General features: G+C 32.0%; 1 protein-coding gene and 1 long non-coding RNA gene across 7 annotated transcripts in view; one reads left to right on the top strand and one right to left on the bottom strand.

Annotated features, from left to right (window-relative positions):
• Nucleotides 1-9,913, top strand: part of LOC144545083 (LEAF RUST 10 DISEASE-RESISTANCE LOCUS RECEPTOR-LIKE PROTEIN KINASE-like 2.5) — a 33,534-nt gene extending 23,621 nt beyond the window's left edge. For 2 of the 6 annotated variants that reach the window (XM_078293647.1, XM_078293645.1), the window contains one exon: nucleotides 8,705-9,912. In XM_078293647.1, coding sequence (XP_078149773.1) covers nucleotides 8,705-9,873 — 1,169 coding nt within the window. In that variant the 3' untranslated portion in view covers nucleotides 9,874-9,912. Of the gene's footprint in view, nucleotides 1-5,484; nucleotides 6,160-8,704 lie in introns of those variants that run through there. The other 4 variants (XM_078293644.1, XM_078293641.1, XM_078293638.1 and 1 more) reach the window with 4 other exon arrangements.
• Nucleotides 1-14,728, bottom strand: part of LOC144545094 (uncharacterized) — a 65,618-nt gene that overhangs the window by 18,922 nt on the left and 31,968 nt on the right. The gene's annotated exons all lie outside the window — the stretch shown is intronic.

Below are 14,728 nucleotides of genomic sequence, written 5' to 3'. Positions count from 1 at the left end.
GGATAATAGTCAATCCGCATTTGAAAAATTAAGTGTGAATATTAGATATTCGAACATCCGTATAGATATGGATACATATATGATTTTACGTTTTAATTATCTGTATCACAATAGTAAATATATACCATATAATTTAATATATATTATGAACAAATTATCTTATTCACTATTATAATTAATTAGATAAATATTATAAACTTTAGTATTTACTATTTTTTAATAAGATTTTTATATTTATTTTAATAAATATCCGATATGTATCTGTATTTATATCTGATTAATATCCAATTCATATTCAGATATATATCTGAAGGATATAGATATGAATTTAACACTATTTCTCTGGATCCGCTCCGTTTTCATCCCTACGGCCATAGTGCCCAATCGAATTAACTTTACCACAATATCCGTGTGAATCAGACAATAAGTTGCAGAAAATACACAGACCCACTAACTAAAGTGGTACAGTTATTGGAGAGGAGACTGGAGTCAATGGGTGACAGCTACCTAACGTTCATATTTCACAAAGTTAGCACTAGTATACTAAGAGACTAGAACCAGGGTCTTCTTAATTAAGTTTATCAAATTCTTTGGTGAACACAAGTCTAAAATTCATTAAATCAGCTTCAAATGATGAATTTGAACTGTTGAAACCCGCATACCTTACGAGTGATGCATCTACATGTCAAATTTTTAAACATTCGAATTAATTTAGTATAAAGTTAATTTGTCAAAATTAGAAAGTTAATAAATTAATTTTGATGCATTCATTTTTTGAATGTTTTTTGACCACTTGACTTTCTACTAAATTAATTTAAATATTTAAAATTTTTATATGCAGACACATCACCCGTAAGGTATGTGGATTTCAACGGTTCAGATTCACCATTTAAAGTTGATTTGGTGGATTTTATACTTGAGTTTAAAAAGCGACTTGGCTATATATATTTCTATTCTTAAAAGGCTACATATAAGAATTAGGTAGTGGGAAAGGTTTGATCAACTTGGATTTGTTTGTAGCCTCTGTTGTCAGGTAGTGGGGAAGGTTTGACCTATCTGGTCAGAAAGATAACAAAGCAACCATATCAAACAAATCACACCATTTACCTAAAGCAAGGATAAAGGGATTTCTTATAAAATCACACCATATATGGGTCGCATTTTATCCACTTACTATGGAGCCAAGGTGATGAACTCAACACATTTGCATAGAGGGCTACGGTGCTACGGTTCAATATTTGAGTTTTTAAAATCCTAACAGTCGATTTGAACCATTCATCTTGTTTTTATATTAATATGTGTTTGGAGACCAAATTTTACATTTTTTGAAAATTGTTTATTATTTTTTTAGATAGGTAGAAAATTAAATATCTGAATGGTGCAGAATTTTTTAGATCAACTGATTTTCTAGCTATGTAAACAAATAGTAAACAATTTCCAAAAAATGTAAAATTTGGTCTCCAAACACATATTAATATGGAGAACAAGATGAACGGTTCGGATCGACCATTTGGATTTTGAAAACTCGAATATTGAGCCGTAGCACTGTAGTCCTCTATACAACCTATAGCACCTTAGTCTTACCCATATATATATATATATGCTACATATTTTTTTTGTCTTAATAAAGGATAAAATGCGAATTTTATAAGAAAATGTGTTGAGTTCACCTTGGCTCCATAGTAAGTGGAAAAGGAGGAAAGCGTATACAATAATTTTAATTTATTTTATAAAGTTGCGTTTAGCAGCATGAAATACAATATTTTTTAAAATATTAATATTACTGTTTTAAATAGAATATAAGAAAAAAGTTGAAAAAAATTGTTTATTAATTTTAATTAATCTTATATATATACATTTAATGCACTTTTTTCCATTTGGTGCATTACAATATCTTAAAATACTTAAATAAGTACTACCACTACAGCAGAAATACCCTTCTGCGACCGGCCAAATGGGTCGCAGATGAGTGAAGCGCCGGTCGCAGAAGGCTTGAATCGGTCCCAGAAGGCTGAAATGGGTCGCAGATGACCCGGTCGCAGTTGCTCCGTCACTGATGACTCCCCTGCTGACGTCATCGGTCCCAGAAGGGTATCGCGCCGGTCGCAGATGACCCCTTCAGCGACCAACTAAATCCGTCCCTGTTGTGACATGCTGACGTGGCTAAGAACTTATCAGAGACCGATTGAGCGGTCACAGAAGGTTCCCATATGGGTCGCAGAAGCGTATTATTTTTTTTTTTGTTATTTTTTGTTTTTTTTTTATTTCCAATTGGTAAGAACTGTAACAAACAAATATAATATTAAACTCATTCTATTCATATATTTTTCTCTCACCTTAATTGGTATGAAACGTGACCTAGTGACGAAAACTCGTATTTTTTGTTTTAATTGGTACGTACCAAGAATTTAACATCAAATATTAACTAATTCACAAAACAACAAAAACATGAAATATCTAAAGTACTACATAACATCAAATATGAAATATCTCAAGTATGACATAAAACATCTAAAATACTACATAAACATCAAATATGTAACATCTCAAGTACGACATAAAACATCTAAAGTACTACATAAACATCAAATATGAAATATCTCAAGTACGACATAAAAACAAAATATCTAAAGTACGACATAATATCCTAAAACATCATATCTACTAGTCATCTTCGAGATCATCCCTGCTGTCATCATGAGTATCGGGGTGCAAGGTAGAACCTCCCTGTGAGAATATAACTAAAATTTTTATGGATGACCTTATTAAATTCAAACATACCCAAAAATTGAATTCCGTACCTGATGAGATGAAGAACCCGCCATGGTACGCCTCATCTCTTCCAATAGAAAAAAATTTCACTTTCTACACTTTTATATATTTAAATAGAAGTGGTGTACATGTAAATATGATCACAGTTATCTTTAGCAGAAAAAAATTAACGGAGAAAATTAACGGAGAAAATTTCACTTTCTACACTTTTATATATTTAAATAGAAGTGGTGTACATGTAAATATGATCACAGTTATCTTTAGCAGAAAGTTAATTAATTACTATTTAATTATAATTATAACAAAATAACTGAATAATTGTGTGATTATGTACGTGTTTTTAAATTTTCAGGGACTGTAACTCTTGAATTTTGTGTGGCAAGTTATGTACTTAGAGAAATGCTGACACATGCATGCTTCACAGAGAAAATATTATTGCTAGTACTTTGTAGAGGCAGTAGAGTAATAATAAAACCTTCTGAAATTAGTATATACTAATATATATTATAATTCAAAATATATAAATTCAATAATTTTCAGACTTTATATACATCAACTATAGTTTTTAATGTGCTCTGATTTTATTAATATTTTATATGCAAATATATTGAAATTATATCTACCGTTACCTTTTTAACACACACACACTCTGATATATATATATATATATATATACAGAGAGAGAGAGATAGGCTAATATGCTTTCGGTAGCATATGGGCCGAAATACACATGGTTCAAATTTGAAATTTCAAAATTCAAAAAGTCGATTTGAACCGTTCATCATGTTCTCCATATTAATATGTGCTTGGAGACCAAATTTTAAATTTTTCTGAATTTTTTTACTATTTATTAAGTCACTTTGAAAATTGCTGATCCAACAGTGGCTTAACAAAACAGTAAAACCGTTGGATCAATGATTTTCAAAGTGGCTTAATAAATAGTAAAAAAATTCAGACAAATGTAAAATTTGGTCTCCAAGCACATATTAATATGGAGAACATGATGAACGGTTCAGATCGACTTTTTGAATTTTGAAATTTCAAATTTGAACCATGTGTATTTCGGCCCATATGCTACCGAAAGCATATTAGCCTATCTCTCTCTCTCTCTGTCTCTCTCTCTCTCTATATATATATATATATAGTGTGTTAAAGACGGGCACACAATGTTTAATTATGCTGTATATAGTTGGATATTTATTGCAACGTGCATGGCAATTTTTTTTTTCGAGTTTTACAATAAATTAAATAAAGCATAAAAATTACAACTAATGTTAGTAATTTTGTCAATTAAATAATGACATATTTAAAGATTAACATAATCATCATTAGAATCCAAAATTTTGATAATAATGTTCCAGATAACTCCTACAATTAAAAAATTAATAGTATTAATTAATCAGACTTTAGTTAACATACCTCCATTAGCATTTTAGCTGAACTGCTAACTTTTTGAAGCCGTGAAATCTATGTTAAAATTTGTGCTGCGAGTAAATAATTAATTAAAATGATTGATAAATGAAGGGAAAATAATGAAATAATGTTCATGTAGAGAAATAATTTAATTTCTATAAATTGTTGGCTGATAAGTTTTGAAAAGGAATGGTTATTGTTGGCATTTAGTAAAGAGAGATAATTAATCATGAAAATATTTGATTATTGATGGTGTGTATTCTTTTGTAACATGAAGAGTCTCAAGTGGTCAGCGTAAGTTGAAAATGAAGGGTTAATCCAAGGGTTTTTTTTATCAGAGGTTAATCAGATTTTTTAATTGTGATTTGTTTACTTGTTTCCAAAATAAAGACCAACCACTAGAGTTGCTGATCCAAACTTCTCTTTGTCTTCAATTTCAACAATCTAGTCAAATTAATTTCATGATTCTTCTAGAAATTTTATATTTAATTATAAAATTAGAATGAGATGGACCAGCGTTACTTTCTCAATAACTAATATCATATTAGTAGGAACCTAAATTAACCAATTAACAATGAAGTCATTTACACGGCAAACAATTATTGTCCTTGAATTTTTCCTTTTTCTTGGAAATTGCCTGTGCTTTCAATTGTCTATGTATCGTTACCCAATCTACATGCTACATGCATGAGTCTTCTCTGGACTTAGATGACTTTGAATATACCAGTACTGTTCTTTTCAAATGGTCAATTTCATTTTTAATTTCCTCTTCTTATCTCTAAATCTCCTTCTATAAAATGTGTGGTACAAAGGCATTTCGGACCATTACAGCAGAAAAATGAAAAATACAAAAAAAAGTAAGGAGAACTGCAACGAACATTTAGTCTTTGTTATAGAACAATTTTTGTTCTTTTTTCTTAAGAAAAAAAAATGTATCGTTACCTGTTTCCCTTTCTTTTTAATTTGCAGAAGAATTTTCGCACACAATACTCTTCACTCAACTATTTCTCCCACAAAAATTAACAGGGTAACTTGCTACTAGTTACACTTTTTTATGTTTTTTAATAAAGTATAATGGGTATTTTATAAATTTAAAATGAGTTTTAATATAAAAGACAATAAAATGAGTAAATTTGTGTTTTGAAAGTTTAGAGGGGAAAATACGTAATTTCAAAGCTTAGAGGGGGAAATGCGTAATTTGAAGTTTTTGAGGGGTAAACATCAAATTCCCCTACATTATGGGATATAAGGTTGAAATAGTAGCACTTCTGTATACATATCTTCTCCAAAATTTAGAAATATCTCCCTTGGTTCCATTTTTAATGGCCACTTCAGTACTGGCCTGTCTTATTTTTATTTTATTTCTTCCCTGCTTCTCCAGCTCCTCTTGTACAACTACAGTTCCATGTGATCATTCTATTCAAATTAAGTCTCCTTTCAACTTTCAATCAGACATTACGAGGGGTCCTAATTGTGAGGGTAATTTAACGATTTTATGTGACAACAATAAACCATTTCTCCTATTGCTTCCTAAGCCATTACCGTTGGAAAGCATCTCATATGAAAACAAAACCATTACAGTTCAAGATCCTTATCTTAGTACTTCATTGAAAAAATCTGGTTGTGGTAATCTTTATTTTAATTTTTCTAGTCCTATTAACTTGTATTATGGGATGTATGATTCATGGAATAGCAGTCTTTCTTATGTGAGATGTGACCCTACTAATCAGATACAATCACCACCCAAGATATTTAGAAAGGACTACAACCTTAGCTACTCGCCATTTCCTGATGAAAATCATAAACCTCCACCGAATTGTCAGAATTCCCATGTGCCGTCTTTGGAGTACATTTACTCATTTAATGACAGGGGACAGCTTTCGCTGCTCTCAATTAGTTACTCAGGTGACCTTTTAGCGCAGCCCGGTTGCTTTGCAAATTGGACAGAGGTTGTCGATCCTGAAGATGGTAAAGGTCAGTAGCTTGCATATTTCATCAATTTATCCTGTTAATATTTTTTTAATCTCTTTGTAAATTATGAGCAGTTCCATTTTCTTTCCCCTTTGGCATAATTAATGGGGTCTTGACATAAAAGCTCTAATAGAGACAAAATACAGGACTTTGACTGATTAAGTAACCTTTAAGCCTACGACTGTTCAAAATTATTACAATAATATCTAATCCCTTTTTCTTTTCTTTTTTTCCTAATTCACTTTGAAAGTTTCCTGGTCTTACTTTCATGTGGAAAAATAAAATATCCCAATTTTCCCATACTTTTTGAAAAGGATGGTTAGTTGGTTACTTTTTTTCTATAGATGATTAGTTCGTTCCCTTCTAAAATCAAAACAAAAGCCTTTTTAATTACTTTATGCCTAACTTAAATGTTTAGCATAAAAATTCAATAACATATGACCTACCAGCATCATCAGTTCATCTCTCAGTAGTTCTTTGCAACAGTGACAGGAATTCATATCACGTAAGGTAACAGAATATTGTTGTTTAGATTGATCCGGACCGTTAGATCAGAATACACATGAATATTGAAGGGTTATAATATGAACTATTCGATAATTGGGGATGTTGATACTTGATAGAGTAGTGTTCTGACAAACTGTTCAAGTTATTATATCATCTAATTATTCGACAATTGGGGATGATGATAGTAGTGTCCTTTAAGTTAACATTGTCCTTCAATTATGATAATAGAGATCATTCTTTGATATATACAAGCTAATTATTGAAATCATCTTTTACCAGAGCCTGATCGCTTTGCTAACATCAATCCCAGAACCACTTGTGAGGGACAATGTAAAGGTCGATCACTTTGCTCACATTTTTTCATTCTTCACAAAACTTTATTTAATTTTTAGTCCAGTGAAAAGAAATATAAAGTCTATCTAAATCGATGATTCTTTTATGACATTTCTTTCTTTATCCATATTGCAGGTCAATTTCGAATGAGAATCATAACAGGCAAGTATCACTTCTCATTTAGTTTTAGAGTAAACTAAACGTACGTGTTCTGAACCTCCATCCATAAAATGTCGGATACAAAGGCATTTCGGACATTTACTTTGTTATAGAATAATTTTTTTTTTTTAGAAAAAAATGTATCACTATACCTATATCCTTTCTTTTTAATTTGGAGACAAATTTTCGCATACAATATCCTTCACTCAACCGTTTTTCCCAGAAATTAAAATAAACAAGATAACCGTACAAGTGTAGAAATTGCTACTAGTATAGGGCATAATGGGTTTCTTATAAGACTGACATTTTTCCTAAGCAAGTTACAATTTTTTATGTTTTTAATAAAGTATAATGGGTATGTTACAAGTTTAAATTGAGTTTTAATATAAAAGACAATAAAAATGAGCAAATTTGTGAGTTTAGAGGGGATAATACATAATTTTGAAGTTTAGAGAGGGCAATACGAAATTTTGAAGTTTTTGAGGGGTATACGTGACATTCACCCTACATTATGGGATATAAAGTTGAAATAGTAACACTTCTGTATCCATATCTTCTTCAAAATTTAGAAATTTGTATAACTTAATATCTCAGTTGGTTGCATCTTTCATGACCACTTGCCAACTTCTGGTCTGTCTTATTTTCATTTTCTTCCTTCCCTGCTTCTCCAACTCATGTACACCTAGGCTTCCATGTGATCCATTATTCAAATTAAGCCTCCTTTCTGCCTCTAATCAGATATTACAAGGGATCCTAATTGTCAGGGTAATTTAAAGTTGGAGAAGGAGGTTATTACCATTGGAAAGCATCGCATATGACAACAATACCATTACAGTTCAAGATCCTTACCTTAGTTCTTCTTTGAATAAATCTGGCTGTGGTAATCTTTATTTTAATTTTTCTAGTCTTGTCAATAACTTTCACTATAACATGTATGAGTTATTGAATAGTAGCCTTTCTTCTGTGAGCTCGATGTTACCCTCCTAATCAGATACAATCACCACCCAATGTATTTGGAACAGATTATAACTCAACTACTTTGCCTTTTTTTTATGAAGATGATAAGCCACCACAGAATTCTTTGAGGCCTAACAATTCCGTTGAATCTTTTGAATACATTTTCTCATTCAAAAATGACATCGGATAGATATTCTTTGAGTCTTCCCTAATCTATTTGTTTTGTCCTGTTTAGTTTCTTCCCCCTGTTTGTCGAGCCGATATTCTTTGATATGAAACCTAAATTCTTTTGGTTAAAGTGAAACTGATACTAGTAATAGAACTTACTATATACAATATCAGCTACCAGACCCCTAGACATGATCTCTGCATTGAGCTATCAATGTAGAATATCCCAACATGTTCTCCTTAGGATCCAGCTAAAAATATATTCTAACTAGAGGAAGGTAATTTTAATTTCATATTTTATATATTAGTGACTTAAATGGTAATATATGGAAGAGATTGAAAAATATTCTCCTGTTATAATCAACCTTCAAAAAAAATATTCTCCTGTATACATACTGATTACTTGCATTTGGTTTTAATATAGGTACTGCAGTAGGATCTATAGCATTCCTTGGAGCATGCCTTATTTTGTATTTAAAGCTTCGAAGTAGCAAAAATTATGCCGAATGCATTTCATGGAGCAAAGACCGACCTGAAGGAAATATTGAAATGGTCTTAGAAAAATATGGATCGTTTGCGCCAAAAAGATATAAACATGCAGAGGTAAAGAAAATTACCAACTCGTTTCAGGATATACTAGGTAAAGGAGGTTTTGGCACCGTATACAGGGGAAGACTGCATGATGGCCGTTTGGTTGCTGTCAAAATTTTGCACAAGTCTTCATGTGATAGAGAGGAGCTTTTGAATGAGATCCTGAGCATTAGCAGAACTTCTCATGTCAATGTTGTTAGTCTACTAGGCTTTTGCATCGAAGGCTCTAAGCATGCTTTAATTTACGAATATATGCCAAATGGATCACTCGACAATTATATATACTCTGAAAATCCAAAAGCAATTCTTGATTGGGCAAAGCTTTATGAAATAGCAATTGGTATTGCAAGAGGTTTAGAGTATTTACACCGAGGTTGTAATGCACGTATTGTGCATTTTGATATAAAACCTCAGAACATTCTATTAGACGAAGATTTCAACCCAAAAATTGCGGATTTTGGTTTGGCAAAATTGTGTCCGCCAAAAGAGAGCATAGTTTCAATGGCTGAAATGAGGGGAACCATCGGGTACATTGCTCCCGAAGTCTTCTCAAGGAGCTTTGGAGTTGTTTCAACAAAATCTGATGTATACAGTTATGGAATGATGGTGTTGGAGATGGTAGGAGGAAGAAGGAATGCAAAACCAAGTGCTGAAAACCCAAGCCAAGTGTACTTTCCACATTGGCTTTATGATTGTATTGTTGAAGGCAGTCCAATACAACTACAAGCTTGTGATGTATTATCAATGGAAATTGAAGAAATTGCAAAGAAGATGGGCATCATTGGTTTGTGGTGCACACAAACGACGCCGGCTAATCGGCCCTCGATGAACAGAGTTGTGGAAATGCTGGAGAAAAGTTTAGACGAACTAGAAATGCCATCAAAACCATACCTGTGTTCTCCTCCTCATTCCACAATATTATCATGTACTTCTCAAACTCCCAGGTTTGGATTAAATTCACAGTCTGCTTCTGACTGTTTAATTGGTGCTAACATATTATGAGTATATGGGTATTTAGAATGACAGGCATTCTTCAATATTATTTGTGTGAAAAATTGAAATTTCCTTTTATATTTTGAATGTTTACATTTGACGCTATATCTATGTAAAAAATTGAAAGTTGCATTTGTATTGAAAGCACTGATGGAAAAGAACTAAGATTTATGTACATTTATGCATAATTAGAAGCTACCAATAATATATATGCTTGAAAATTGTTGAGAATGAAGGATAAGTCAGACCCGTTAAGCTTTAGACCCGTTTAGAATTAAATAGAGCTACTAGTTATAAAAAGTTACCGTTAGTACTGTAGCTTATTGTATAGGATAGGCATATTACCGTTATATTTATTTTTCTCCAACTATATAAGGAGCCCACTGTACAAATTAGATTAAGAATGAAATATACAATTTTCTCATTCATCTCTCTGTCTAAAACTCAGAAACTCAACATGGTATCAGAGCTGTAGTTCAGATCCTAACTCAAGACAGAAAATTAAAATCACAGACAAGGACTGTGATTTAAAAAAAAAAAACTGAGCATCTGTTCAGCAAATCTGCAACAACACCAGCAGCTGAAAAAACCAAAAAAATCACCAGTACAAAATTCCGCAAAACCGACTTTGGTAAACCCGATTCAAAAAGAACTGGGTAGTACATACTGCAAACAGTCACCCGAACACCAGAATTAAAATCCTCCAGCGGGTCAAACGGGTCAGCAGTGGATCCCATGCGGCAAATGCTACAACAACTCACTATGATGCTATATCAAAAACAAGAAAATCAAAAGACCTCTGGTATGGCAGCCTATTTTACTCATAATTTTCAAAATAAGAAATGGATTCTAGATTCTGGTGCTATGAACCATATGACCGTACCGGAAATAAAAATTTGTTAGATAATTTTGAAAAATACGAAACCAAACAATTTGTTACGGTTGCAAATGGTGACAAAATGGAAATTCTTGGAGAGGGTTCAATAACTTTTTTTTCAAAAATAATTCCAAATGTCTTGTTTATAAAGAATTGTACATCCAATTTATTATCCATTGGTAAAATCGCAAAAGAATTAAATTGTGAGATTATTTTTTCATCAAAAAAGGTAATTTTTCAAGAATGGTTAACCAAAAATATGATTGGTGAAGCATATTTCGAAAATGGACTCTATTTTTTGAATGAAGAAAAATTTAATTTTAATGCTAAAAAGGAAGAAATGAGTATTATTTGGCATAAAAGAATTGGACATCCTTATGATAAAATCTTAAAAAGTATTTTTAATTTTTCTAGTTTAAATAATAATGATTGTGAAATATGTAAACTAGGAAAGCATACTAGATTACCTTTTAATTTATCAAGTAGTAAAAGTGAAAAACCCTTTGATTTAATACATTCGGATGTATGAGGTCCCGCTCCAATTAACTCTTTTAATGGATACAAATATTTTGTTATCTTTATAGATTATTTCTCTAAAACAACTTGGTTATATTTATTAAAAAATAAAAGTGAAGTGTTTTCACATTTTTTAGATTTTTATAACTTCATAGGAAATCAATATGAAGCAAAAATTAAAACTTTTAGATCCGATAATGGAACGGAATTTATAAACCAAAATTTCTCAAATTTTTTCAAAGAAAAATGAATTTTGCATCAAACAACATGTGTCTATACACCCGAACAAAATGGTGTTTCCGAAAGGAAAAATAGACATTTGCTTGAAATGACTCGGGTACTTTTATTTCAAAACAATGTACCAAAATCTTATTGGTCGGATGCCGTTCTTACCGCGACATATTTGATAAATAGATTGTCAAGTGCTAATTTAGATTATAAGAGTCCATTAGAAATTCTTTACAAAAGAAAACTCAACATTGAGCATTTACGAATTTTTGGTTGCACATGCTATGTACACAAAAATAAACAAGACAAGTTGGATTGTACCTCAATTAAGGCTATTTTTGTGGGTTATTCATCACAAAAAAAGAGATACAAATGTTATGACCCAATAAATAAAAAATTGTACATCTCTAGAGATGTAACTTTTTTTGAAAATGAGCCCTATTATAACCAAAATCATGAGAAAAATATTGAAGAACCCTTTAAAGAAATTGCATTACCTCAATTCACAATAGAAGAGGTAAGACCAATAGAAATTGATATTGCAACCGAAAATGAAAATGAAAATGAAAATGAAAATGAAAATGAAAGTGAAAATGAAGAGGAAATAGAAGAAATTTCCTCAAATGATGGAGATCAAAACATGGAAGAAACATCATTGAGAAGGTCGGTTCGAGGAAGACAACCTTCAACAAGACTAAGAGATTTTATAACCTACAAGGTACAATACCCTATTCAAAATTTTATTACATATCGTAATATCTCTCCCAATTATAAAGCATTTTTGACCTCAATTGCAAATGAACAAGAACCAAAAAATTATGAAGAAGCCATAAAAAATTATACATGGACCAAAGCCATGAGAGAAGAATTAAAGGCTCTTGAAAAAAATGAAACTTGGATTATTGTGCAATTACCAAAAGACAAAAAACCCGTAGGTTGTAAATGGGTATATAAAATTAAGTATAATTCGGATGGTACCGTAGAACGGTACAAGGCTCGCTTAGTTGCGAAAGGGTACACTCAAACTTATGGTATAGACTACCATGAAACCTTTGCACCCGTGGCCAAAATGAATACGGTGAGAATATTATTTTCTATTGCGGTTAACCAAAATTGGAAATTATACCAAATGGATGTCAAAAATGCCTTTCTTCAAGGAACACTTGAAGAAGAGGTATATATGACTTTACCACTCGGTCATGAAAAAGAAATAAACAATGGATTAGTTTGCAAATTGAAGAAAACAGTCTATGGATTGAAGCAATCTCCAAGGGCATGGTATGGCAAACTAAGTTATTAATTAAAATTTTGTAATTTTAAGATTAGTAATGCCGATCATTCATTATTTATAAAAATTGAAGGAATTAGTACCACCATCATATTGGTATACGTTGATGACATTATAATCACCGGAAATAACCAAGAAGAAATCAATAAAATAAAAGTTCACTTGAAGGAAAAATTTGACATCAAAGACCTTGGTTATTTAAAATATTTTCTAGGAATAGAAATAGCACATTCCAAAAATGGTCTCTTTATTTCTCAAAGAAAATATATCCTAGATTTGTTAAAGAAAACCGGAAAATTAGGTTGTAAACCGGCATCAACACCAATAGACGGTAGGCATAAATTGAATAGTGAAGAAGGTGAACCATTAGATGATATAAATCAATTTCAAAGACTTGTGGAAAAATTAATATACCTAACTGTAACTTGACCGGATATATCATTTTCCGTAAGTCAAATTAGTCAATTTATGCATGCTCCAAGAACACCCCATTTGGAGTCAATAAATAGAATTTTAAAATATTTAAAAGGAACACCCGGAAAAGGGATTTTTATGAAAAATAACAATTCTAATAATGTGTGTGGCTATTCCGATGCAGATTGGGCCGGAAGTTTTGATAGAAAATCGACAACCGGCTTTTGTACATATGTAGGCAGAAATTTAGTCACATGGAAAAGCAAGAAACAAAGTGTCGTGGCAAGATCAAGCGCCGAGGCGGAATATCGAGCCATGGCATCCACCGCAAGCGAGCTAACTTGGATCAAACAACTTCTTGCGGATGCTGGAATTAAAATTCAAGAACCAATAAAAATGTTTTGTGATAACCAAGCGGCACGACACATAGCAACCAATCCGGTGTTTCACGAAAGAACAAAACATATCGAAGTGGATTGTCACTTCATTAGAGAAAAAATTCAAGCAAAAGAAATTGAAACTCCATTTGTGAGAAGTGAAGAACAATTGGCGGACATATTCACAAAGGGTTTAGATCCGAAACAATTTGAAGGAAATCTAAGCAAGTTAGGGTTGATCGATATCTACACGCCTAACTTGAGGGGGAGTGTTGAGAATGAAGGATAAGCCAGACCCGTTTAAAATTAAATAGACCTACTAGTGATAAAAAGTTACCGTTAGTACTGTAGCTTACTGTATAGGATAGGCATATTACCGTTATATTTATTTTTCTCCAACTATATAAGGAGCCCACTGTACAAATTAGATTAAAAATGAAATATACAATTTTCTCATTCATCTCTCTGTCTAAAACTCAGAAACTCAACAAAAATATCGTGTAGTTAAATGAAAAAGTATAAACAAAGAAGTGGCATTAAGAAACCTTCCTCTTATAGGCCTTCGGGCCGCGCTGGTATTAGGTACGAAACGTAGTAATATATATCATCTTCTTCAAAGCTTCCCACTGGAAAAGGAGATGGATCATGGGCCCATGGAATTTCATGCGGTTCACCGAAATGCATGCGATTTCATCACAAACCGCATGGTGTTCGTCAGGTTCCAGAATTTTCCTGACAGTTATGATTTCAGAGATTACCCGACTTTGACACCCCACTACTCTATAGGGAAACATCAAAGACCTAGAAACTGCGTCATACTGCACAAATGAAGCCTTTAAATTAGATTAGATCTAGGGTTTCTATGAATCTTTCAATTTAGAAAAGTTAGGATTAGTGTAAGGTCAATTTGGTGCAGAAATTTGCAAGGAACAGAGACGGTTCATTGGATGCCAAGAGAAGCTATCAATGTGTATATTACTCCCATCTCTAGGTTTATTGCTATTTTATATTGAGTTTTATTCCTTCTATCTTCTATTGAATTAGTTGTGTTATGTCTTTTTTATATGCTTTCATTGTTGATTTGCCTATGAGAACTAAACAACTCATTGCTAGGGTTATGGCATGTAAATTTGTAATCTTATGAATTTAATTAATTGAAAGCTT

Source organism: Carex rostrata, chromosome 27 (assembly GCF_964058835.1).
Source record: "Carex rostrata chromosome 27, lpCarRost1.2, whole genome shotgun sequence".
In the NCBI taxonomy this organism is placed as follows: domain Eukaryota; kingdom Viridiplantae; phylum Streptophyta; class Magnoliopsida; order Poales; family Cyperaceae; genus Carex; species Carex rostrata.
This window is presented reverse-complemented; position numbering and strand designations above follow the sequence as displayed.